The 27,979-nt window shown below is 49.5% G+C and overlaps 1 protein-coding gene across 5 annotated transcripts in view; it reads left to right on the plus strand.

The window, feature by feature from the left end:
* Positions 1-27,979, plus strand: part of WSCD2 (WSC domain containing 2) — a 115,491-nt gene that overhangs the window by 38,452 nt on the left and 49,060 nt on the right. For 3 of the 5 annotated variants that reach the window (XM_070385955.1, XM_070385954.1, XM_070385958.1), the window contains one exon: positions 23,775-24,712. In XM_070385955.1, coding sequence (XP_070242056.1) covers positions 24,334-24,712 — 379 coding nt within the window. In that variant the 5' untranslated portion in view covers positions 23,775-24,333. Of the gene's footprint in view, positions 1-13,335; positions 13,416-23,774; positions 24,713-27,979 lie in introns of all 5 variants that reach the window. The other 2 variants (XM_070385956.1, XM_070385957.1) reach the window with 1 other exon arrangement.

Consider the following 27,979-nt stretch of genomic DNA (forward strand, 5'->3'; position numbering starts at 1 on the left):
GAGCTGTGGATGCTCTTGAATTAACACGGAGGAGCAGAACCTTCTATGGCTGATGGCCCAGAGGCTCCCCTTTGTCCTGTCCCTTGGTCAGACCTGGGAGGGATCATGGTGCCTCTCGGTAGCTCCCACAAGGGCAGTCACAGTTGAGGTCAGGTCAGAGTTGCCTGTGTTCAGCACATCTGCTGAGAAGGGGGTCAAGGGATGCTGAATTAGGCTCCACAGTTTCCAGGGGTCAGCAGCCTTCTGACTCCTGTGGTACAGGGACCTGCAGGGGCCTCTTACCCAACCAGGCAGCCTGTCAACGGCCAGCACATGCACAGTGGACCTCTGTTCAGTCCAATCAGAAGGGCAGGAGGCCACTGAGGAGTAACCAGCTCTGTCTCACTCATGTGTGTGTGTGTGTGTGTGTGTGTGTGTATGTGTGTGTGGTGGGGACTCTTTGGGATTCAAACACCCTTGCCTTGCTGGGTGGTTTGATGTAAAGTCACCTCTCCTTCTGATTTCCACCTTATCTGGGACTATTGTCCCCAAAGCCTATTGAAAGTATCTATCCAACCAATCAGAGAAGGCAATGGCACCCCACTCCAGTACTCTTGCTTGGAAAATCCCATGGATGGAGGAGCCTAGTAGGCTGCAGTCCATGGGGTCACTAGGAGTCAGACATGACTGAGCAACTTCACTTTCACTTTTCACTTTCATGCAGTGGAGAAGGAAATGGCAACCCACTCCAGTGTTCTTGCCTGGAGAATCCCAGGGATGGGGGAGCCTGGTGGGCTGCCGTCTATGGGGTCGAACAGAGTCAGACACCACTGAAGCGACTTAGCAGCAGCAGCAGCAGCAGCATCCAACCAATATTTATTGAGCTCAGGCTCTTTCTACAGAATTCCCAGGTGAAGCTGGTGATAAAGAATCTGCCTGCCAATGCAGGAGGTGGAGGACACTTGGATTCGATCCCTGGGTCTGGAAGATGCCCTGGAGGGATCTGAAATGGCAACCCACTCCAGTATTCTTGCCTGGAAAATCCCATGGACAGAGAAGCCTGGCGGACTGCAGTCCATGGAGTCCTCAGGCTGGATATGACTGAGCCCACGCAGGACAGCAAGCACTTTACAGCATTACCTCATTTAACCTTTACAAAAATCGTGTCCTGTATTACTGTCATGGTCCTCATTTACAAATGGCAAAATGAACCCCAGCCACTTGCCTGAGTTCACAGAGCTGGTAAGTGGCCAAGAGGGATCTGGATGCTGGTAGGTCCTGCACCTAAATCCACACTCCTTACCATGTTAATCTTGGCTGACTTTCTGCTTTTCAACCACATTCCCTCCCCCATGTGTGTAGATCTGGATCTATTGTTAAAGAAAAATCAGAGCTGGAGAGTAGCTGAAGTGGAAAAAGTAGATTTTATTCAGGACTATTGCAACAGGAGAAGAGAGACCTCTGGAGAGAACTAGCTCAACTCCGAATACAGCATGGGCAAGTGGGCGTATACAACCAAGCAATAAGGTTGGCCAGACATAGGGGGGTGATCAATGGATGGAAAATTACAAAATTACAGAAAGGAAAAGAACTGGGGAGGATTCTGACTGAACCAACCTAACAGGATTGAAGGCAGTGCTGGAGGCAGGTCAGGTGATCTGACATTACCTGGGGAATGGTGGAGGGTGAGAAACCCAATTAGAGCAGATATCAGATCAGATCAGATCAGTCGCTCAGTCATGTCCGACTCTTTTCGACCCCATGAATCACAGCATGCCAGGCCTCCCTGTCCATCACCAACTCCCGGAGTTCACCCAGACTCACGTCCATTGAGTCAGTGATGCCATCCAGCCATCTCATTCTCTGTCGTCCCCTTCTCCTCCTGCCCCCAATCCCTCCCAGCATCAGAGTCTTTTCCAATGAGTCAACTCTTTGCATGAGGTGGCCAAAGTACTGGAGTTTCAGCTTTAGCATCATTCCTTCCAAAGAAATCCCAGGACTGATCTCCTTTAGAATGGACTGGTTGGATCTCCTTGCAGTCCAAGGGATTCTCAAGAGTCTTCTCCAACACCACAGTTCAAAAGCATCAATGGAGGATGGGAACTCTGCTAAACTGACTTCGAAGGAGCCTCACTAAAATTGGTCAGTACAAAGATACCTCCCCTTCATGGATCACAGGGTGATCAGCCTCCATGAATCAAATGTGGTCTACTGGAGAAGGAAATAGCAACCCACTCCAGTACTCTTGCCTGGAGAACCCCATGGACAGTATGAAAAGGCAAAAAGATATGACAAGGGAAGATGAGCACCCCCTGGATGTCCAGTGTGCTACTGGGGAAGAGCAGAGGGCAACTGCTAGTAGCTCGTGTAAGAATGAAATAGCTGGGCCAAAGCAGAAGTGACGTTCAGCTGTGGATGTGTCTGGTGGTAAAAGGAAAGTCCGATGCTGTAAAGAACAATATTGCTTAGGAATCTGGAATGTTTGGTCCATAAATCAAGGTAAATTGGATGGATGTGAGAGTTGGTCTATAGAGAAGACTGAACACCAAAGAACTGATGTTTTTGAACTGTGGTGCTGGAGAAGACTCTTGAGCATCCCTTGTGCTACAAGAAGATCAAACCAGTCAATCCTAAGGGAAATCAACCCTGAACAGTCATTGGAAGGACTGTTGCTGAAGCTGAAGCTCCAATACTTTGGCCCCCTGATGCAAAGAGCCAACTCATTGGAAAAGACCCTGACACTGGGGAAAGACTGAAGGCAAAAGGAGAAGGCGGTGGCAGAGGATGAGATGGTTAGATAGCATCACCATCTCAATGGATATGAATTTGAGCAAATTCCTGGAGATAGCAGAGAACAGAGGAGCCTGGCGTGCTGCAGTCCACAGAGTCACAAAGAGTCAGACACGAATTAGCGATTAAACAACAACAATAAGAGACATCTGTCTGGGGAGGCCTTACAAATAGCTGTGAAAAGAAGAGAAGCGAAAAGCAAAGGAGAAAAGAAAAGATATAAACATCTGAATGCAGAGTTCCAAAGAATAGCAAGAAGAGATAAGAAAGCCTTCTTCAGCGATCAATGCAAAGAAATACAGGAAAACAACAAAATGGGAAAGACTAGAGATCTCTTCAAGAAAATCAGAGATACCAAAGGAACATTTCATGCAAAGATGGGCTCGATAAAGGACAGAAATGGTATGGACCTAACAGAAGCAGAAGATATTAAGAAGAGATGGCAAGAATACACAGAAGAACTGTACAAAAAAGAGCTTCATGACCCAGATAATCACGATGGTGCGATCACTGACCTAGAGCCAGACATCCTGGAATGTGAAGTCAAGTGGGCCTTAGAAAGCATCACTACGAACAAAGCTAGTGGAGGTGATAGAATTCCAGTTGAGCTATTCCTAATCCTGAAAGATGATGCTGTGAAAGTGCTGCACTCAATATGCCAGCAAATTTGGAAAACTCAGCAGTGGCCACAGGACTGGAAAAGGTCAGTTTTCATTCCAATCCCAAAGAAAGGCAATGCCAAAGAACGCTCAAACTACCGCACAATTGCACTCATCTCACACGCTAGTAAAGTAATGCTCAAAATTCTCCAAGCCAGGCTTCAGCAATATGTGAACCGTGAACTTCCTGATGTTCAAGCTGGTTTTAGAAAAGGCAGAGGAACCAGAGATCAAATTGCCAACATCTGCTGGATCATGGAAAAAGCAAGAGAGTTCCAGAAAAACATCTATGTCTGCTTTATTGACTATGCCAAAGCCTTTGACTGTGTGGATCACAATAAACTGTGGAAAATTCTGAAAGAGATGGGAATACCAGACCACCTGACCTGCCTCTTGAGAAATTTGTATGCAGGTCAGGAAGCAACAGTTAGAACCGGACATGGAACAACAGACTGGTTCCAAATAGGAAAAGGAGTACGTCAAGGCTGTATATTGTCACCCTCTTATTTAACTTATATGCAGAGTACATCATGAGAAACACTGGACTGGAAGAAACACAAGCTGGAGTCAGGATTGCCAGGAGAAATATCAATAACCTCAGATATGCAGATGACACCACCCTTATGGCAGAAAGTGAAGAGGAACTAAAAAGCCTCTTGATAAAGGTGAAAGTGTAGAGTGAAAAAGTGGGCTTAAAGCTCAACATTCAGAAAACGAAGATCATGGCATCCATTCCCATCACTTCATGGGAAATAGATGGGGAAACAGTGGAAACAGTGTCAGACTTTATTTTTCTGGACTCCAAAATCACTGCAGATGGTGACTGCAGCCATGAAATTAAAAGACGCTTACTCCTTGGAAGGAAAGTTATGACCAACCTAGATAGCATATTCAAAAGCAGAGACATTACTTTGCCAACAAAGGTTCATCTAGTCAAGGCTATGGTTTTTCCTGTGGTCATATATGGATGTGAGAGTTGGACTGTGAAGAAGGCTGAGCATCGAAGAATTGATGCTTTTGAACTGTGGTGTTGGAGAAGACTCTTGAGAGTCCCTTGGACTGCAAGGAGATCCAACCAGTCCATTCTGAAGGAGATCAGCCCCGGGATTTCTTTGGAAGGAATGATGCTAAAGCTGAAACTTTAGTACTTTGGCCACCTCATGCGTAGAGTTGACTCATTGGAAAAGACTCTGATGCTGGGAGGGATTGGGGGCAGGAGGAGAAGGGGACAACAGAGGATGAGATGGCTGGATGGCATAACTGACTCAATGGATGTGAGTCTCAGTGAACTCCGGGAGTTGGTGATGGACAGGGAGGCCTGGCGTGCTGCGATTCATGGGGTCGCAAAGAGTCGGACATGACTGAGCAACTGATCTGATCTGATGTGAAAAAGAGTTCAGGGGAGTCTGTGCAGAGCTTGGTTAAGGAGGAAATTATTGTCACTATTTCCCATCCCATCCTTAAAGAATATTTAAGGCTGCAAGTGCCTTAAATGGAATGTGATAATTAAGAGAGTGAGCCCTGGCAACAGATATTTCTAGGCTTAAATCCCAGCTCAGTGTGCATGTGTGCTTTGTTGCTCCATAATGTCCTACTCCTTGCAATCCCATGGACTGTAGCCTGCCAGGCTCCTCTGTCCATGGGATTCTCCAGGCTAGAATACTGGAATGGGTAGCCATTCCCTTCTCCAGGGGATCTTCCCGACCCAAGGATCGAACTTGGTTCTCCTGCATTGCAGGCGGATTCTTTACTGACTGAGCCACCAGGGAAGCCCATAAATCCTAGTTCTACCACACGCTAGCTGAGTTTCCTTACATGGAAAATGGAGACAGTCATGGGCCTCAATCTGTGGGCCAGGTGAGGTGATGTGGGAACAGCCTAGCACATGGTGCAAACCTGCATGGTGGCCAGAGTCCGAATGCCGGACAGTGCCCTCCAAGCCGCGGAAGCCGGTGGCCGTCAGTATCAGTCGTGCCGCCATGGTCTGCTCATGCCACAGAACGCCTTTGAGCCTCTCAAATGTTGCACGCCAGGCACTGGGGAAAGAGCCAGGGATGCAGAGGTGCGGGAGACAGCATCAGCGCTTGTTTCAGGTGGGCGTTGAAAGGCGGAGAGTTCCTGAGCTGAGCTTGCGTGTGTGTATCTTCGTGTGTGTGCCAGTGGTTCTCAAGTGGGGGCGATTTTGCCCTGCAGGAGACACTTGGCAAACTCCGGGAGCTGGTGATGGACAGGGAAGCCTGGTGTGCTGCAGTCCGTGGGGTCACAAAGACACGACTGAGCGACTGAAGATGTTTTTGATCATCTCAACTGGTGGAAGGATGCTGGTAGGCAGAAGCCAGGGATGCTTCTGCGATGTACAGAGCAGCCCCCCTCAACAACAAATCACGCAGCCCCAAATGTCAGTGGGGCTGAGGTTGAGAAATGCCGGGCACATGCACAAGAGAGTTCAGTGAGCCCTTTTATCCCCTCTGCAGAGAGACCCAGGGCTCCCTGGGACTGGGAGGAAATGCAGGCCTAGAGCATCTTCCTTCAGCCTGCCCTCTCCCATCAGCTGCTTCCAGCCAGATCATCAGGCCTCCCCACATTTAATAGACTCCAGGCCTCTGAGGCAAATGTAAAAACAAAACCCTGTGCAAATGTGTTTTTATGTAAACACAGCAGGGGGTGGCGGCTGCCTGCAGAGAAAGTACCCTGTGGCTGGTACTTCTCAGAGCAAAAATAACCCCGAAAGCTCTTGCTCTCGGAGCAGGCAATGGGATGAGGGTCACGTGGGAGCCCAGGTGCTCATGGGAGCTGTCCCTGCCCTGGCTGAGCTATCCCTTCCCGCCAGGTGAGCATCCCAGGGGCCCAGGATGAGAAGTGAGCAGGTGTTGATTCTCTGGGAAGCATCTCTTCCCTTCGGAGCTCAGCTGGCATTGCAGGAAAAAGCACAATGGGTTTTTTTTTTTTTTTTAATGTCTCTTATTGAGTATCATTTGCCTACAGTTAACTTCACCCATTATAGTTTATATCTCTGGGACTTTTTAACAAATGCATTCAAGGACTTCTCTGGAGATCCAGGGGTTAAGACTCGGTGCTTCTGCTGCAGGAGGCCAGGGTTCGATCCCTGGTCGGGGAACTAAGAGGTCTCATATGCTGCTCGGTGAGACAAAAAAATAAATAAATAAACCAAACAACAACAACAAAAACAAACAAACAAGCATACAAACGCATTCCGCCATGCAGCCACCAGCAGAGTCAGGATATACAAGCTTCTGTTACCCTCAAAAATTCCTCTGTGCCCCTTCGCAGTCATTTTCTTCCCTGATTCTAGCCCTTGGCCACCACCAGTATGTTTTCCCTTGGCCTTTTCTAGAATGTCATGTATATGAACCATATATCCTTTTGAGTCTGGCTTCTTGCTCTCAGCATAATGTCTGGGAGAGTCATCAGTACTGTCCCAAACGTCTATCAATAGTTTGTCCTTTTTATGACTGAGTAGTACTCCCTTGTATAAATGTGCCAGACTGGAGTTGGGGGAGAATCCTGGGCTCCTGTGGATCAGAGAAGTGTTGTTTTGGGATGAGGAAGGCGACATTTTTACACCCAGAGATGATGCATTTGTGAAGTTTGTGCAGGATAAACCCTCCCCGTGGATAGATCTGCTAATTCAGGCAGATCTGTATGGCAAACTTTGGTTTGGCAGGGGGTTGGCACTCAGCGAACGTTTGTTGAATGACTGCATGAATGAATGAGTGCATTGCCGTTTGAATGGCCAGGGGAGAGGGTTGGGGGAACACTAAGTGGAGCCAGAGAAAATTTAAGTCAGTTTTTGCTTTTTTGTTTTACAAAGGAGAAACTGAAGGTGCAGAGAGGGTAAGCCACTTGCCCTGGGCCACACAGTCATAAAATGAGCTTGGAAGATGCAGCAGGAAGATGAAGGGAAGGGAGATACCAGGCCTGCGTATCCACCGGTGCCCCAAACTGGACTAGGAATTTCCGTCATGAGTCTCCTTCAACTTTTACAACCACCCCAAATCAGCGACATACTTTGCAGAGAGCCCAGAACAAAATGAAAATGTCCCTTGTTCAAAGATTATTAAGAAATTCAAGACAGTGACAGCAGACAGCTAAAACCTAGTGCAGAGCCCCGCAGGACCACACAGGTCACCTGCCCTTGAAGATGACCCCACAAAAATTTTCATTTATAGATGAGGAAACTCCAGCTCAGAGAGGCTGCACACCTCACCCAGGGCACCCAGCCTGCCTGCAGGGATGTCCAGATTCAAGCCCACAGACCCGAGTGGTTACCTAGCCCACCCCTTCCTTCCCGGGACTGGCCTTGCTGGTGGGCCCCATGAGGTGAGCACCCGAGCACCCTGACCTCCTGTCCAGCACTCGGGGCAGGGAGGAGGGGAACTTCCCTATCCCAAGACCCTGGCTGCTGCAGCCTCCAGCATCAAACTGCCTCCTTCTTCCTCTTGTAATGAGGAAGGTCTGTAATGAGACAGACCTTCCTCTCTCCCACCCTGGCAGATTTATTCCTGGGGGTGTGTGGGTGGATGCATGTTTGTGTGTGTGGCGGGGGGCGGTGTTCTAAATTTAAAGACATCATGACAGCAGCGACCTATTAATGTTAGGGCTGGTGGGGTGGGAGGGGAGGCTGTGCTGTAGAAGAACCAGAAATAAGTTGAGAGATAAGATGCCGCCTCCAGTTCCAGCTTCTGCCCCAGTCCCACCCTGCCTGGCTCTGTGCCCACCAGCCCTCTGGAATGGGGTAATAATAGCTGGGCATGCCTGTTGGCACCAGATGCCTGTGAGAGACCTTGAGAAGTGGCATGTTTCTGCCCATTTTACACATCAGGAAAAGAGACGTGTAAAGAGGGCTCGAAGAGGGGACGTGCCCTCCCCAGAACACAGCAGAACTACTAACACAGTGCAGAACCCACGTGCCCGCCGCCATGCCATAGCTGCCTGGGTTGGGTCAAAAATGAAGTTAGCAGTCATTGTGACTGTGTTGGGCTTCCCTTGTGGCTCAGATGGTAAAGAATCTGCCTGCAACGTGGGAGACCTGGGTTCGGTCCCCCCGCACGTACGCCTGACTCCCGGCTAAGTGCTCTACATGCATTACGTGAACTAACCCCCTAAACAACTCCAGCAGCGAGTACCGTCATCCTCATCCCATTTTATGAGTGCGGAACCCGCAGCTTAGAAAAGGTAAGTGGCTTCCTCACCTTCTCAATGCTAGTAAGTGATGAAGCCAAGATTCCAGCCCAAGTTGTGTGTGTGTGTGTGAGACTCAGTCATGTCTGATTCTTTGCGATGCCATTGACTGCAGCCAACCAGGCCCCTCTGTCCATGGGATTTACCGACATCAAAGCGCACGCATTCTCCATCTCTTTCTCTGAACCCCAACTGACTGTGGATAAAGAAAATACAGATAAACAAAACGAAGAAAACAAAACAAAACCACTCCTCCACCTACCCTGCGAGAGGTAACGTCTTTATGTACATTGGTGAGTTTCCACCCAGCTGTTTTCCCTCTGCCAAAGGGGAGGTTCTTGCTCCGGGCACATGACCCTTGGTGGTCTGTAATTGCCAAGCAATTAAGGGATGACAGGAAATATATAATTCATGGGCACATCTTTCATCCTGGTTGCTGGAAGGCAGCGAGGCATGGCCGTCTCCCAGGGAGAGTTTCAACCTTGACACAGGAGGAGACAGGATCTCAGGGGCTTAGAAAAGAATTTCGGAATCAGAGAACCTGCCAACATTGAAACTGACCCTGGAATCCCAGCACAGAATGCTGGAGGTCAGGGATCCTAACATGGGGCCTTCTCATAGAGTCTTATGAAAAAGCATTAGGATAAAATCTAGAATTAAGCTTTAGAAGCGGAGACGACAACTTCGTGAAGCTGGAGTCAGATGGGTCTAAGGGTGGTGTTCTGATACACACCTCTCTTTACTCCCACAAGCAAAATCTAGAACACTGTCTAGAGACATTCTTCATTGTCATAACTTGGGGGGCGGGGTGGAGCTGTTGGGGGGACAACGCTGGCATCTAATGGGCAGAGGCCAGAGACACCAACCCCTACAATACACAGGATGGCCTCCACACCCCTGCCAGCCAGGAATTGTCCAGTATCCACAATGTCGGTAGTGCTGAGCTTGAGAAACTCTGGCCTAGACTTTTGAAGCCATGTGCAGTCCATGGGGTCTCGAGGAGTCGGACACGACTGAGCGACGTCACTTTCACTTTTCACTTTCCTGCATTGGAGAAGGAAATGGCAACCCACTCCAGTGTTCTTGCCTGGAGAATCCCAGGGACGGGGGAGCCTGGTGGGCTGCCATCTATGGGGTCGCACAGAGTCGGACACGACTGAAGCTACTTAGCAGCAGCAGCAGCTGGTTTATGCTCTTGACCATCCCAGGGGTTAAGAAACTATCTTTGGGCCAAACGGGAAGCTTCCGTTTCTTGTTTTACCTGCAACACTGAACCCGTTTCTTGGGTAAGTCACCGAGCGCCCTCTGGGCTCACTTGCAAAGTGGATTGAAGGATGCCTGCCCTGTGCTGTCATGGGGATGGACCGACAGATATGGGCACGCGTGTGTACCTGCTCCGGGGGCGAAGGGCGGGGCGGGCGTGGGGAATGCACGTGTTCACGCATGCGCATCTGTATTGGCACTTGCACATGTGTGGTCGTGTGCCACCTTCTTAGAGGTGAGAAGACTTCAAGAGGCTGAAGTATTGGTCAGTTTCAGGCAGTGGTTGTCTGCGTGGGACGCCAGAACTTCTTGGGCCACTGAAGGATGTGGTGAAGATACCCCATGGGCCTGGGGACCCCTGGGCCTTCTAGAAGGGGCTCCCTTCCCTCATTCCCAGCTGAGGAGCCTCAAGAAGCGTTGCCAGATGACTGAGCAGACTCCCTGGAGAAAGGCCCTTGGACCGTGAGGGCTTCCGAATCAAGCCACCCGCCTCTGCCGCTGCAGGAAGTTATGATTGACATGCCAGAGTGGGCGGGCCCAGATTCGAGTCTCAAGCTGCCGCTCCCCGGCTCTGCCTTTTGGAGAGTGGGCTGACCCTCCCCACCTCGACTGCCTCATCTGTAAAGTGAGAATAAACCAACCTGCCGAGCAGAGCCCCAGGGGAGAGTCTAGATGCGGTTAGATGGAGGCGCCTGGCACGTAGTAGGTGTGCAATAAATGGTCGTCTACCCACTTTCTTTCCTTCCCAGGGAAGGTGCCAAGGCTTCAGGTCTGGGTGAGTCACTGGATGACTGTGGGTGGTCCCTCGGCTTTCCCCTCTGAGCCTCAGTTTCCCCATCTGTCAGTAAGGAAGCCGGCCTGGGGCTTGTGAAGGGTCCTCCCTCCAGCTCTGATAGGCTCTGAACCCACCTAGTAGACCTGCTCTGAGCCAGCTGCAGGGGCCGGTGGCCCCTCCAAGAGCACTGAGTGCCCCATGGTGGAAGAGAACTTGAACCCATACAGCTGGGCCGTGGGCAGAGACCCCTCCCTCCAACACACACACACACACACACACACACACACACCTGCGCACTGGCTTAGACAGAAGAACTAGGCTTGCTTGATTGGAGAGTGGGGACAGTGGTTCTTGCTGGGGAAACCCCTGGTGGAAAATTCCTCTCTGAGAAGAGCAGCTACTGGGAGCCGTCATTGTTTCTAAATTAGAGCTTAAACCTCCACGGCCAGTGTGGAGCCTGCAAACAGCGAGTCACTAGTCATGGCTGGGCAGGGGGTGATGGGGGCTGGCAGGGAGCGGCGTGGGCACACAGGGAACAAACCTGGAGCCAACACAGCCCTGGCCTGGCCATGTGATCCTGGGCTACCCTTTCAGCCTCCCTGAGCCACAGAGACATGGCCATACCCCGCTGGGGCAGGGAGGGTCCTTTGGGGACTCCTTCAGCTCCATCCCCATGTTGTTAACCAGAGGAATCAGGGATGGGTCACTCTGCGTTCAGAAACAGTCCTGAGCAGAATCCATGGCCCCTGCAGGATGGAAGCTCGCTGCCCAGCCTCTGCTCTCTCCACACTGACCCCACCCCAGTGCAGGTCCCTGGGGTGTTCAGGGTCCCTTCCCACCTCTGTCTGGGAGAGCCTTGCCCCAGATCATCTATGCCTGCCTCCTTCTCATTTTTCAGGTCTCAGCTCAAACGCTTTCTGCTTGGTAGGTTCTTCTGCAACCACTGTACCCAAAGAACCTCTCCCTAACTATTCTCCTTCAAATGATTTTTATGAACCTACAGGGAGAAATGCATTTTGCCTTAGGAGCCAGTATACACACACACACACACACACATCCCAAAGCAAAAGATTCACAAAATCCTTCTCCTTACTGCACCTGAGTCGGTGATAATTCACTCAGTTCACTCCCTTCCATCCCATCCCACCCCTCCCCTCCCTCCTTCCCCACGGTTCTCTGCCATCCCCTGGAGGTCGGCCCCTCTGGGTAAACATTCTGCCCAGAACCGGCAGAGCCATCTATTTTCTCCCCCAGACAATTAGCAGCCTATTAAGGACCTCTATGCAAATACGCACTAATTGACCCACCACACAGCAGCTCCTGGAGGGAGAAGGATGACTCCAGATGGCTTAATGATAGGGATTTGGGGCCTTTCTTTTGAAGTCCCTCTTGGCGAGGAAAGTGATCTGGGCTCAGAGGAGAGTTGCCAGCCGCCTGACAGGGAAGACCAGTGGACTGGGTGACCCTTCATCAAACCACTTGAAAAGGGGAACTGTCATTTCTTATATATATATTTTTTTTTCTTTACTTATTTATTTATTGACCATGCTGGGCTCAGTAGTTGTGGTACGTGGGCTTAGTCATCCTGTGGCACGTGGCATCCTTCCAGATCAGGGAGCAAACCTGTGTCTTGCACCGGCAGAGGATTCTTTACCACTGAGCCACCAGAGGCGCCCAGAACTGTCATTTCATCATGACCTTTATCTCCCCACCACACCCTCGTCCCTTCCTGCAACTGTTTCCCTTCTCCCCAGCTCAGAGTTTAGATGATTCACTAAAAAGCTACTCCAATGAGTCCATGCCTTTTCAAGCATGTGATTACCTCCCCTTTAAAAAAAAAAAAATTGACTTTGCTTTTTAGAGAAGTTTTACTCTCACAGCAAAATTGGGCAGAAAGTTGGGAGATTTCCCATGTATCCTCTGCCCCTCACCTCAGATGGCCTCCTGCACCATTGACATCCCCCAGAAGAGTGGGACATTGGTTATAATTGATTAACCTGCATTGACACATCGTTTTTGCCCAAAGTTGATAGTTTACCTTAGGATTCATTACTGGAGTGGTACATTCTGTAGATTTTGGCAAATGTGTAATGTGTATCTACCAGTGCAGTGGGCTTCCCTGGTGGCTCAGATGGTAAAGAATCTGCCTGCAATGCAGGAGACACGAGCTGGATCCCTGGGTTGGAAAGATTCCCTGGAGAAGGGCATGGCAACCCACTCTAGTATTCTTGCCTGGAGTATCCCATGGATAGAGGAGCCTAGCAGGCTATAGTCCATGGAATCTCAAAGAATCAGACACGACTGAGCGACTAACGTTTACTTACTTACACGTACCATTGTAGCATCTTATAGAAGTGCGTCCTCACCCTAAAAATCATCAGGTCACCTACGCATCCGCCCCCTCCTAACCCCTGGCACCCACTTATCTTTTTGCTGTCTCCGTAGTCCTGCTTTTCCAGAATGTCATATATTGATAGTTGGAATCACACTGTGTAGCCTTTTCAGATTGGCTTCTTCCACTTAGGAATATACATTGATGTTTCCTTCATGTCTTTTCATGGCTTGACAGCTCATTTCCTTTTAACACTGAATATTATTCCATTGTCTGGATGTACCACAGTTTATTTTAATCATTCACCTACTGAAGGACCTCTTGGTTGCTTACAGGTTTTGTCAGTTACGAGTAACGCTGCTATAAGCCTCCCTGGGCAGGCTACTGTGTGGGCATAAGTTTTGGACTCCTTTGGGTAAGTACCAAGGAGCATGATTGCTGGATCATCTGGTTAGACTGTGTCTGGGTTTTGTGTAGTGTATCTTTGAAGACTAACTGTAACTAACTCTTACTGAGTCCCCTTGGTTAAGAGTGCATGTTCTGAAGCCAGATCGCCTTTGTTTGAGCCCTGCTCCACCATTCCTTTGGAGAAGGCAATGACATCCCACTCCAGTACTCTTGCCTGGAAAATCCCATGGACAGAGGAGCCTGGTAGGCTGCGGTCCATGGGGTCGCTAAGAGTCGGACACGACTGCACAACTTCACTTTCCCTTTTCACTTTCATGCACTGGAGAAGGAAATGGCAACCCACTCCAGTGTTCTTGCCTGGAGAATCCCAGGGATGGGGGAGCCTGGTGGGCTGCCGTCTATGGCGTCGCACAGAGTTGGACACGACTGAAGCGACGTAGCAGCAGCAGCAGCCACCATTCCTTAGCTGTGTGACCTTGCGTAGGTGACTTAACTTCTCTGAACCTCAGTTGTCTCATCTGCAAAATGAGGCTAACACATGAGATCTTTCATATAGGATTGTTGGAAGGATAGAACAAACTGACGTATAGAACAATGCCTTGCACGTGCATGCGTGCCTGTGTGCTGAGTCGCTCCAGTCACGTCCGACTCTGACGTGGGAGGTGCTCAACGAATGTTAGCACGTGCGGTTACTAGAGTGCTCTGTATTTTATTTATTTGTTTGTTTTTGGCTGGGTCTTCGGTGCTGCATGCAGGCTTTCTCTGGTTGTGGCAGGCGGGGAGAGTAGGGGCTGCTCTCTAGTTGCGGTGTGCGGGCTTCGCATTGCAGTGGCTTCTTTTGCTGCGGAGCACGGGCCCTAGGGCACACAGGCTTCCGTGGTTTTGGCTCTCGGTCTAGAGGGCTGGCTCAGTAGTTGTGGCTCACAGGCTTAGTCGCATCGCGGCACGTGCGATCTTCCTGGACCAGGATCCAACTGGCGTCCCCTGCATTTCAAGGCGGATTCTCAACTACTGAACCTCGGGGAAGCCCTGCTATGTATTTTAAAGACATTAGCTTCTTTCGCCCTTATAGTTTCCCAACGAGGCAGAGTGAATTGTTCCTATTTTACAGATGGGGAAACTGAGTCTCACACCACTTGTTGACATCACACAGCCACCCCGTGGCTGAGGCAGATTCAAGCCAGAAATGGCTGACAACTAGATCTTACCCCAGATCTGACACCATTCCTCACATTTCTCACTACGGCTCAGCCTGATTCCCTGTCACAAGTGACGATGGCCGTAAAGTTTGCCTGTGGAGCAAGAGATGCCGGAGTCATTAGCTGGGGAAACAAAATTTTAATATTTATTCATAATGGGCACCATATGTTCCCTCTGATTTTTTTATTTAATTACATCATGGCAGATGGCTGGGTGTTAAAGGCCATTAAGCTAATGGCATTTTGCCTTCTCATTTATTTTCTCGAGTTTTTGGAAAGATGAATGAAAGGGGACATCGATGGTGAGCTGTCAGCTCTGGGCAGTGGTGGGTGAGTCTCTGTCCTGGAAAGCGAGGGAGTGGGGAGTCGGGGTTCTGGAAACTCTTCCTGGGAGGTGGGTGAGATGGAAGAGGCAGCGCAACCTGTGTGCACATGGACAAGCTACTGAATCTCCGTGAGCCTTAGCTTGCTCACCTGTAAGATGGGTGTAATCGTGCCCACACTTCACACTCATGAGAGGTCATGTATTGCTTTCCAGGAATCTGGGTGAAGATCTACATTCAGCAGGTTCAGCATAGCACTATTTATGTACAAGGAAGGAAAATGAAATATTTTACATATCTAATGGTAAGGAAAAGATTGGATAAGTCAGGGTATATGCCAAGTAACGGATACCATGGGTAAGTAGTTTATTTAGGTGAAAGGCACACTAATCCTTTTCCTTCCCTGGTGAAAGCTGTTCAGTCGTGCCTGACTCTTTGTGACCCCATGGACTATACAGTCCGTGAAATTCTCCAGGCCAGGACACTGGAGTGGGTGGCCGTTCCGTTCTCCAGGGGATCTTTCCAACCCAGGGATCGAACCCAGGTCTCCCACGTTGCAGGCGTATTCTTTACCAGCTGAGCCACACCCTGCGTGGGGAAGAAAAACAGGGAAGGGAAAACATCAAGGCAAGGTGGTGCTGTCAGTCAGCTACCACTGAGGGCCCCTGAGGCTGGGGAAGCTCAGGAGCCTGTGCAAAGACAGCCTGACTTACTCCATCAGTGGGGTGAGGGAGCTGCGCATTTAAACACCGACTCCCATCCGTCGTCGACTGAGTCTGCTTCCAAATGGCATTTGGAAGTCAATTCTATAGGTAGGGCACAGCCCTCCTCTAGTACAGATTTAGCAGACGGGCAGAAACGAAAAGGGTGACAGCATTAAGTGTGGATGGCATTTGCAGCCATAGGCGTGCTCATCATGCGTTACTGGGGGAGGTGGTGGGGGGGCATTGTCACTACAGCCATTTTAGAGGACAGATCGTCATTTCCTGGGATAGTCATAAGACGCTCTCACAGTAGGACCCAGGAGTTGCACTCCTAAATATATACACACCCTGTGTTATCTTGGACACATCTATCAGGAAAGAAAGATAATAGTGTTTGCAGAGACTAGGGAGGGGATTCCATTCTGCCCAAGCCATATGAGCTGAGACTTGATGAGGGGGGCCTGTGAAGGAAGATGAGATCCTTGAAACAGGAAAGAGGGGCACTGAGAGGCAAAACCACACATACTCTCTGTAAGTCATAATAAGACGTAACACTGACACTTGCTAATATTTACTCCTTACACCAGTGCTATGAGATAAGTACTGTTATTTCCCCCTTTTTATAGCTGGGGAAACTGAGGTATACAGGGGTTAAACCGTTCCAGGGAGTTAAACTGTTCTAGGGGTTAAACCGTTCTAGGGAGGATCAAGTGGTGCAATGGAAATAAGATGCTCAACACAGTGCCTGTGTATTTCAGTTCAGTTCAGTTCAGCCACTCAGCCGTGTCCAACTCTTTGCGACCCCATGGACTATAGCACGCCAGGCCTCTCTGTCCATCACCAATTCCTGGAGTTTACTCAAACTCATGTCCATTGAGTCAGTGATGCCATCCAACCATCTCATCCTCTGTTGTCCCCTTCTCCTCCTGCCTTCAATCTTTTCCAGCATCAGGGTCTTTTCCAATGAATGAGGCAGCTCTTCGCATCAGGTGGCCAAAGTATTGGAGTTTCAGCTTCAGCATTAGTCCTTCCAATGAATATTCAGGACTGATTTCCTTTAGGATGGACTGGTTTGATCTCCTTGCAGTCCAAGGGACTCTCAAGAGTCTTCTCCAACACCACAGTTCAAAAGCATCAATTCTTCAGTGCTCAGCCTTCTTCACAGTCCAACTCTCACATCCATACATGACCACTGGAAAAACCATAGCCTTGACTAGACACTTTTGTTGGCAAAATAATGTCTCTGCTCTTTAATATGCTGTCTAGATTGGTCATAACTTTCCTTCAAAGGAGTAAGCGTCTTTTAATTTCGTGGCTGCAGTCACCATCTGCAGTGATTTTGGAGCCCAAAAATATAAAGTCTCTCACTGTTTCCACTGTTTCCCCACCTATTTGCTGTAAAGTGATGGGACCAGATCCTATGATCTTAGTTTTCTGAATGTTGAGCTGTAAGTCAACTTTTCCACTCTCTCACTTTCATCAAGAGGCTCTTTAGTTCTTCTTTGCTTTCTGCCATAACGGTGGTGCCATCTGCATATCTGAGATCATTGATATTTCTCCTGGCAATCTTGATTCCAGCTTGTGCTTCTTCCAGTCCAGCGTTTCTCATGATGTATTCTGCATATAAGTTAAATAAGCAGGGTGACAGTATACAGCCTAGATGTACTCCTTTTCCTATTTGGAACCAGTCTGCTGTTCCATGTTCAGTTCTAACTGTTGCTTTCTGACCTGCATACGTATTTCTCAAGAGGCAGGTCAGGTGGTCTGGTATTCCCATCTCTTTCATAATTTTCCATAGTTTGTTGCAGTCCACACAGTCAAAGGCTTTGGCATAGTCAATAAAGCAGAAATAGATGTTTTTCTGGAACTCTCTTGCTTTTTCCATGATCCAGCAGATGTTGGCAATTTGATTTCTGGTTCCTCTGACTTTTCTAAAACCAGCTTGAACATCAGGAAGTTCACGGTTCACATATTGCTGAAGCCTGGCTTGGAGAATTTTGAGCATCATTTTACCAACATGTGAGATGAGTGCAATTGTGTGGTAGTTTGAGCATTCTTTGGCATTGCCGTTCTTAGGGATTGGAATGAAAACTGACCTTTTCCAGTACTGTGGCCACTGCTGAGTTTTCCTGGTTGGCATGTTGAGTTTTTTTGCTGGCATATTGAGTGCAACACTTTCACAGCATCATCTTTTATTGAAATAGCTCACTCAACTGGAATTCCTGTGTATTTGGTATTAGCAAATGCCAGTGGTTTCTGACATTGTTACTATTTAGCCAAGACCAAAAGATAACCACTGACCTGGGCTCCCAGTTTCTTGGAGGTCCCCGGGTGGATCTCCTCCCCAGAACCGTGAAGAAGTTGAACTTTCGCAAACCTGATTTCTCAGCATCTTTTTCTTGGCAAGTTTGGATGGTCAGGGAATCAGCTGGTGTCTGGGCTTGTGCCCTGAGGTCAAGTTCAGGGGGTTGTAGAAAGAGAACCAGGCCCCTGCCCAGCCTTATGGGCTTCCAGCCAGACATACCTGCTCCCCAGAATCTGGAGGGGAAAGCGCGACAGCCCCCCGAGGGAGGGAGCTGTGGGACAAGCTGAACCTCTTGTTTTCCATTCCCTCAGGGCAGCTCTGCCCTGCCCATCATATTCTTGGCAGCTCAGCACCCAAGGTTCATTCTGGTGCTAAAAATAGGCTGTGTTTAGACACTCTGGGGCTCTGGCTGGAAACACGAACTGAAGTAACCAAACACTGTCATTCCCGCAGAGGGGGCCTCTTGGCCTCCCTGTTACGGCAACTCACGCCAATTCACGCCAACCAGGGAGGGAGGCAGGGTAGGGGCTTTGTGCCACTTTCAGCAGATGGGGAAACTGACGCCCAGAGCAAGTCTCACGTGAAATGCAAAGGGATGAAGCTGTGAGAGCCAGCTTGTAAGGAACACCATCTCTGCCCCTGTGAGTGATCTCATCAAGTCCTCCCCAAGACCCTGCAAGGGAGACTTCTAGGGGCTACCTGCTTTGCTGAGAGAAAACAGCAGCTCAGAGAGGTGAAGACACCTGTCGAGTCTTATGCGATTCTGGCTTCCAGCTTGTAACGAACAACTGGAAACAGAGGAGAAGGGGCAGCTGGAGGCCAAGGTGTGCCCGCAGCCCAGGGTGGGACACACATCAGCTACGGAGTCACACCTACTTTGCAGGTTGCTGGGAGGGAGGAGCTGGTTAGAGGCTTGTGAAACCTTCAAACACAGTGTTCCGCCAGTGGCAGTTAGTTCCATTCCCCAGTTCTGTCTGGAGAGACACAGAGAGAGCTTGAGAGAGACTTGGAAAGAGAGAGAGAGAAGGGAGAGGAAGGATGATGGGTGGACAGGAGAGACAGACGTTTCCCTGGGGAAGTGGGATTGGCTCAGCGGCGGCCCCTGTGCCCTAGGACCACCCGAGGCTGAGAAACGCAGGAGGCTGCTGCAGGGGGCCCTGCATTTGCAACTCCCTCAGGCTGTCACTCGGGGATTTGGCACATGGCAGGGACCTGTGGCGGAGGTTCAAGTTCTCTGCTTCTTCTCACTATTTTCTGCACCAGTGTTCCCTGGGGACTTACCGTCTGCCAGAGGATGGGGCTGGCGTAGCGAGAGCACAGACAGGGTCCCACTTACACGGGGCTCGGAGTCCAGGGCGTCCTCCTTCCAGGTGACCTCCCCCACCCCCCAGCACCGGCAGTCTGGTGTGGGCGACTCGAGTCAGCGCCCACCTTCCCCGGGAGGAGCCCCCTTCCTCAGAATCCGCACCCCCCTTTCCCCAACCCCACATCCGACACCACCGCTGCCTCAGTCTCTCTGTTCCCTGCCAGCTCCTAATGAGCTCATTATCTTCTTAAAACCCATTTGGCACCCACTTAGAGAAAAGATGTGTTGAAATATAGAAGAACGGGAAGGGAACAACAAAAAGGAACTAGACCCAGAAATACCCTCAGAGAGACAGAGCCACGGGGACACAAGAGGGGAAATACTTGCTGTCTCCATACCCGCAGCAGATGCGCTGCTTGCTGTCGGCAAGGGGCTCTGGAGGCAGCTCACGTGTGCTCACGGGAGGGGAGGCGCTGAGGGCTCTTCTTGAGCACCTACTATGTGCCAGATGTACAATTTTTTTTAACTGGGGTATAGTTGCTTTACAATGCTGTGTTAGTTTTCTAGTATACGATAAAGTGAATCAGCTATATGTGTACATATATTCCCTCCCTCTTGGACTTCCCTCCCACCCTACACCCGCATCCCACCCATCGAGGCCACCACAGAGCACCAAGCTGAGCCCCCTGTGCTCTTCCTGTAGTTTTCAATGCAATCCTCCAACCAATATATTTCGGGGGGAGTGTCAAGCTTCTTATGTCCACTTCACAGGTCAGGAGCCTTGGTCGCTGAGAAGAGGTGTCTTGCCCCAGTCACACAGGTGGTGGATGGAAGAGGCGGGATTTGAGCCCAGATCGGTCTGCCTGCAGAGTCCATGCTCTTGCCTGCATGCCTCTGGAAGGGCTGGTGTCCCCCTCACCGCCTATTCCCATGAGGGCTGCTGGTCTTCCTTCATCCTGGCCCAACTGCGGAAATCTCTGCCATGTGCGTGATTTACATGGAATACCAGGGGACACCCCTCACTGCCCAGAGGTTTTTAAGCTGATAAGAGGCTGGTCTTTCCAAAGTGTCGGTGTAACCATGAAACTTCAGTTATAGTCCAGATTTCTGAGTTTGGCATTCAAGGCTCCCCAGGGTCTGACCCCAACCCACCGCTTCACTGCCTTCTTACCATGCACTAAGCTCCTCTAGTGGCTCAGAGGGTAAAGCATCTGCCTGCAGTGTGGGAGACCTGGGTTCGATTCCTGAGTCAGGAAGATCCCCTGCAGAAGGACATGGCAACCCATTCCACTATTCCTGCCTGGAGAATCCCATGGACGGAGGAGCCTGGTGGGCTATGTACAGTCCTTGGGGTCGCAAAGAGTCAGACACGACTGAGCAATTTGGCTTCACTCAGTAAGCCCCTCAAGCTGCCTCCACCGCAGTGCCCTGCCCTGGGTGTGTGCTGCTCCTCCTCCCTAAAGTGTCCTTCTGCTGTTTCTTCACCCAGAAAGCTGACTCTTCCTGCAAGACCCGCCAGCTTAAAGACCCCTCCCAGAGGGCAGCCGTCTCTGAGTCCCCTCAGGGCAGCTTCAGACCCTCACTTCTTGGGGCTCCCACATTCCGGGGCCTCTTACCCGAGGGTACAGAAACCCCTTGACATGTAAGCCAATATCTAGGAACTTTTGTGCAAGCGCTCTTCTCTGGGCATATGCCTGTAGTTTTTTTTTTTTTTTTTTACCCAAGACTAGAATAGATGTGTGGTTAGGAACACAAGCTGTGAAATCAGATGAGCCCAGGTTCACAAGCCAGCTGCCACTTACCAGCTGTGTGGCCTTGGACAAGTTACTTTATCATCCTGTGCTTTATTCCTCTCCTCTTTGAAATGGATCTAGATCTGCCTCATTGTATTGACATGATGATTAAATCAGGGCATTGTGTTTGTAGAGTGGTATCTGGCATATAATAAGTGCTCGATAAACATTAGCTGTTAATATTAATTTCTGTTCTATATCTTATATATACCTCTACTATGGGATTTATCATTGTCTCTCTGCCTGGAAAATCCCATGGACAGAGGAGCCTGGTGGGCTACAGTCCATGGGGTCCAGAAGAGTTGGACACAACTGATTTCGACTTCACTTTCACTTTTCACTTTCATGCATTGGAGAAAGAAATGGCAACCCACTTCAGTGTTCTTGCCTGGAGAATCACAGGGATGGGGGAGCCTGGTGGGCTGCCATCTATGGGGTCGCACAGAGTCGGACATAACTGAAGTGACTTAGCAGCAGCAGCAGCTCTAATATAGTGATTTGATATGGTGATCGTTTAAATTGCTCTCTCCCTCAGTAAACTCTGAATTCTTTGAAAGCAGCAACTCCGAGTTTTTTTTTTTTTTCAAATTATTTATTTCTGCATTCCAAGCACATGCATGGTAGGCAAGTAACACATGTTGCTAAATGAATGGAGGAATGGGTGGATGAATGGGTGGGTGGAGAGCTGGATGAATGAGTGGGCTGCTCCAATTCAGATGAATAGATAGATGAATGAATGGGTGATGGATGGATGGGTGGATGGATTAATGAACAGATTAATGATGAATGGATGGAGGGGTAGGGGAATTGATGGATAGATTAAAGAATGAATGATGGATGGGTGAATAGATTGTGACTTAATGGATGGATGGATGGGTAGGTGGACTGCTGGGTAGATTAAAGAATGACGGATGGATGAACAGATAGTTTGACCCCACAAGAGCATGCATTTGGGGCTGTCTTGTTCATTGAATAGTTCCAAGTGCTTACAACGATAGTGTATGTAGGTGCTCAGTACTTAATTCTTGAATGAATAGGATGGCATATGTAGGAACACTGGACTCTACCTCACACCGCAGTTAAACTCTCATGCTGCTGTCTGGATTTGGTAGGGGCTGTCACCATTCAAATCACCCATTGGCTGGCTGACAGTTGACTCCTTTGCAGTGGCCAAGATTGTCATGAGGCCCCCTGCTGGTGGTGATATGAAACCACATAAGGCAAATGGAGTTCTTTTTTTTTTTTTTTTTTTTTCCATTTTCTAATTTACAATCTATTTTCTTCCAGACTGCTGATCCTGAGTGTTTACTGAAAAAACCATGGTTGTCAAACCTTTGTGCTCGTGATCATCACCTGAGAGCACCTGGTTACACCTGTAGGCTTCCTCCTCAACCAGAAATTCCGATTGGAGAGATTGGGAATCTTCATGGGTAGCCAGGCTCCCAAGGGATGCTGAATCAGACGCTCCTCAGACCACACTCTGAGGGGCCCTCATACAATGAGCCACCACTGGCCACTGGGAGCAGGTGGAGACGGGCTGCTGCTTCAGGGGCTGTCTCGGAACTCCCAAGTGATGTCCTGACCGTGTGGGAGAAAGAGTCAAAAAGGCGGGGGTTCGGAGCTGTGCTTTTGTGTTCAGACCGTCCTAGGTTCCAATCCCACCTCCACCACTCACCAGCTGTGTATCCTCAGTTTCCTCATTTGTAAAATGGGAAATAGGCACTTCCCATGGGAACATGGGGAAGAGTAATTAATACACATGGAAGGCTCCGTACAAAGCAGAGCATGCCATGCATAATAAATACTGAGTGAATGCGTATGTTGCTAAATAATTCTGCTTTCCTTCCTTCTCCTTTTCTTCCTTGGATAAAAGAGAGGGACTCTGGGTTTGAACTCTTCCATGACAACGTGATCCCGGTGAGAGAAGGAACTGTGTCTCTTGGGTTCACAGCTTTATTCCCAGCACCTAGAACAGAGCCTGGAGGAGGGCATGGCAACCCACTCCAGTATTCCTGCCTGAAAAATCCCATGGACAGAGGAGCCTGGGGGCTACAGTCTACATGGGGCCCCAAAGAGTCGGACAGACTGAAGCGACTTAGCACACATGCAGGACAGTGCCTGCTACACAGTAGGTCTTCTATAAATATGTGTTTGGGGGAAAAAAAATGAACAAATTTGATCTAGTTCAGTATCAGTCACGTCCAGCAGACAGTCTGGCAAAGACCTAGGAAGTACATTTAGACTTAAACTAACCCCCATGAATCAGCATATATTTGACAAATATGCAGACGTATGGGGCTTAGGAAGGGCTTCCCCCATGGCTCAGCAGTAAAGAATCTGCCTGCAATGCAGGAGATGCAAGAGGTGCAGGTTCAATCCCTGGGTTGGGAAGATCCCTTGGAGAAGGGAATGGCAACCCACTCCAGTATTCATGTATGAAAGATTCCATGGACAGAGGAGCCTGGTGGGCTACAGTCCAAAGGGTCGAAAAGAGTCAAACATGACTGAGCACTGAGCAGTGGGGCTTAAGGACCTGAGTTTGTCCAAGATAAAGCTTGTCCCAAGACGAGGACCAGCAGGAGTCGCTTTTACCCAGCACTGCTGGGTTCTTTGGGCCACTGGTTTCCTCCCTCTCTGGACTCTGCATTCTCCCCTCCCCTGAGAATGTTCAAGAAAGCTTCACATTCTGGCCTCTGCCAGGAGGTTTCTTATGTCTGTACCTGTGCTCTTTTGCAGGTGGCAGCCCTGAGCCCTAATGCTTCACCAGATGAAAGGCTGCCCGCTTGTGTTTCCACCAGGTGGACAGACTGAGCTTGGTCCCCAGCTGGGAAAGAGGCCCTCCGTGAATTAACCTAGGTCCTATAGGCCTGAGCAACCAAGAACGGGCAAGAAGCGAACTCCAGCTGCCTGTGAACCCTCACAAAATCCTCCTCCGATTGCTATTTTCCAAGTTCTTTGGGAATTCTGCGGCAGAGAACAAGATGTAGGAACATGGGACCAACTCCTGAGTGCCCTGAGCCTCAGAACCCCTTTCATGGCCCAGAGAAGCCCACCCTGACCTCAGGAGGGCTGGGGAAGCCTGTCCTCTCTTCTCTTGGCGTCAGCCAAGCATTGGACTTGCCCTCCTGCCCTGGACTTGGCAGTCACCTTCACAGCGGGATTAAGACTGAAGACCCCCAGGGGCTCCATCCCTAAGGGAAGCTTAAGAAACAAAGCCCCCCTCCCTTCTCTCCTTGGACCACACCCCCCCAAGCCCCAGCTGAGCCCCAGCGATCCAGTCCGGAATGATCCCACTATGGCCAAGCTCTGGTTCAAATTCCAGCGGTACTTCCGCAGGAAGCCTGTGCGTTTCTTTACCTTCCTGGTGCTCTACCTGACAGCTGGGAGCCTTGTCTTCCTTCACTCTGGTTTTGTGGGTCAGCCTGCCGTCTCCCAGAACCAGGCCAACCCCGCTGTGGGGGCCCCAGTGGAGGGCGCTGAGCTGACCTTCCTGGGTGACTTAAATCTGGGCAGAGGCTTCCGGGACACAGGTGAAGTCTCAAGCATCGCCCGCAGGTACGGACCCTGGTTCAAGGGCAAGGACGGGAATGAGAGAGCCAAGCTGGGGGACTACGGGGGAGCCTGGAGCCGGGCCCTCAAGGGGAGGGTCGTCCGGGAGAAGGAGGAGGAGCGAGGTAAGAGGGGTGAGCCTCTGGGCTGGAAGGTGGCTGAGGACAAGGGAAGGGGGATGATGATACTAATAATATTATAGTAACAGCTGCCAGTGTTCAGTGTTTCCTAGGAACCAGCCATTATATATGCAGGAGGTTTCACAGAGGAGAAAATTGAAGCTCAGAGACTTTAGGTAGCTTGCCCAGGGTCACACAGCTTATAAACATCCACGCTTAGAGCTGAACCCTGAATCTGTCAGAGTTCAACATCTGACCCTCCCATGCAGCCCTTTATAGCCCTTGTTACATGCACCTGAAAATCGAAACCCCGAGCATCTATTGAGCACTTACTAAGGGCCAGGTACTTTTCCAAGCACTTGACAGGCATCAAATTACAGCCACAACCCCATGTGATAGGTGCTATTATTCCCATTTTAAAGATGAGGAGACTGAGGCCCCGGGAGCCTAAGGTCACACAGCTAGCTAGTGGCAGAGCTTCTGTTCTGCTTAGCCGGATCCCTTGGTGAGGGCGCTTAGGGGACTTCGTTTCGTTGCATTTTCTTAGCCTGTCACAGTCAAAGTGGGCTTTTCTTCCTAAGTACATCACCTCACTTGATTTTCACTACACTCCATGGACTTAAGGAATGTGATCCTATGCCCAGTTAACACACATGGAAACAGGCTTGGAGAAGTGAAAACTTTCCCCAAGGCCACATAGCTGGTCAGTGACAAGTTCAAAGCAGACACATCTGGCCTGGATGCTGGCTCTATGACTACTTCCCAGGGTCAACTGATGTCCCCTCATCGGAGCAGCGTTCTGGGGAGGACCCCACAACTCCTGCAATTCATGAGATTAACACGAATGGACATTTCCAGAATCACAGCCAGATGGTTTGGGAGGATCTACCACCAATCAGGACAGAAGGAAAACCTCCCCAGCCCTTGTGTTCCCTGCCACATGTCACACTTCCGCTGTCATTCAACTTGTGGAAAAACCCCTTCTCCCACCGTGGAAGGAAGCAGGGCTATTGGAGGGGACTCGTCCTGGGGAGCATGTTTCCCTGCTTCAGTCCCAACCTGCTTCTGGCTCAGGAGCCATCCAGAAGACCCCATCATTTTACCCTCAGGAATTTTCTAGAATTCCACTTCCTTGAAAACTTCACAGGGCAGTGAAGGAGAAGGCGAGAGGTAGCAGAATGGCTTAGGGAACTTGGATTCATAATCCAACTCCACTCCAACCAGTCACAGTCCAAGCAAGTGGCTTGGCCTTTTCATCCTCAGTTTTGTCATCTGTAAGATGGGAACAATGGCCTCCTTCCTGCCAGGCTTCTCCTGAGAGTTTGATGAGACATGATTATGGAAACACCTGGCATGTTGCCTGCACAGAGTTGAGTCTTAGGGGTGATCAGGAAGGTCTGTGGATCCACCTGGGTAAGGGACCCCATCTTGTAGGCATAGCTGAGGTGTGAGGTGCTGCCTTGATGGAGAAATTCTCTCACTGCCTTCTCCAATCACCAAGCTTCATCTCATCTCAGCCACTCCAAACTCCTTCTGCTACTTTGCAAGCCCCATCAAACTTAGGATAAATTCCAGAGCCCCCAGCATGGCCCACCATGTTGTAACACTTGGCATTATATGTTGTAACATTAACATGTAACACTTCCCACCCACTTCACCACACATCTTAAACACACCAATCCCGTTCCTACCTCAGGATCTTTTTATAGTTAGTCTCTTCCATCTGGGATGCTCTTTCCCATATCTTTGCATGGCTCCCTTCCTCCCTTCCATCAGGTCTCCAGTCAAACCATGGCATCCTGTAGCGGTCTTCCTGGAATGCCCTAAAGTAGCCCCATTTTGTGCCTGGTCAGGACCACGTTCCCCAATTCTATTTTTGTCACAGTACCTATCACCATCTGAAAGTATCTTGCTTTTATTTGCTTCCTTAGTTTTTTAATTTTTGAAATTTTATTTACTTATTTTATTTTTGGCTGCTCTTGGTCTTGGTTGCTGCATGGGCTTGCTCTAGTTGTGAAAAGCAGGGCTAGTCTCTAGTTTCAGTGCACAGGCTTCTCAGTCCAGTGGCTTCTCTTGTTGTGGAACACAGGCTCTAGGCATGCGGGCTTCTGTAGTTGTAGCAGGCAGACTCAATAGTTGTGGCACGGCATGTGATATCTTCCTGGACCAGGGATCGAACCAGTGTCCCCGGCATTGCAAGGTGGATTCTTAACCACTGAACCACCAGGGAAGCACTTTGCCTCCTTGTAGTCTATCTCTACTACTAGACTGTCAGCTCCATGAAGGCAGAAATGGGTACCTGTCCCGATTGCTTCGTTCTATCAGCACCTTGGACAGCACCAGAAACAAAGATGGTACTCAGTACCTACTGGTTGTATAAAAGAGTTATTGGATGCACAAACGAAGGAATGACCAGCCTGCTGCCTGGCCACAGCTCTACTCATCCTCCAGGTCTCAGCTTAGTTCACCTGCAGAAAATTGTCCTGACCCCCCTCTGCTGCTGCTAAGTTGCTTCAGTCGTGTCCAACTCTGTGCGACCCCATAGACGGCAGCCCACCAGGCTCCGCCATCCTTGGGATTCTCCAGGCAAGAACACTGGAGTGGGTTGCCATTTCCTTCTCCAATGCATGAAAGTGAAAAGTGAAAGTGAAGTCGCTCAATCGTGTCCAACCTTTGCGACCCCATGGATTGCAGCCCACCAGGCTCCTCTGTCCAAGGGATTTCCCAGGCAAGAGTACTGGAGTGGGTGCCATTGCCTTCTCCGACCCCCCTCTAGGCTTGATCAAATGTTCCTTCTCTGTACTCCCTGCCATGGCCCTTATGTGAATGGTAATTTCCTGTGTTCGTTGAGGTCCTCTAATAGAATATGATTCCCTAATGGCACAATTGATACATCCAACAACAATAGAAACAAATAGAATGAAATACCACCGCCCCTGTTCCAGGTAGTTACTACCATTGCTTGAGCACCTCCTTCATGCCAGCCACTGTTCCATGTGCTTTTCATATGTTATTTGAATGAGATGATATATGTAAAATGCTTTTCAGATCTCTTGGCTTTTAATAATAGGTCACTTAATAGTTTCTGCCACTAGTATTAATAGTAGTAGAAATAGTAGCTAAATATATATTGAATGGTTATTATAGGCTAGACCGTCATTGCCTTATGTAATTATCACAACGACTCAACAAGTTAAAGACTATTATTATCCTATTTTACAAATGAGAAATTTTTAAACTCAGAAGAAGTCACTTACCCCAGGTTACCCACGT

This window comes from Bos mutus, chromosome 17 (assembly GCF_027580195.1).
Source record: "Bos mutus isolate GX-2022 chromosome 17, NWIPB_WYAK_1.1, whole genome shotgun sequence".
NCBI classification, from domain to species: Eukaryota; Metazoa; Chordata; class Mammalia; order Artiodactyla; family Bovidae; genus Bos; species Bos mutus.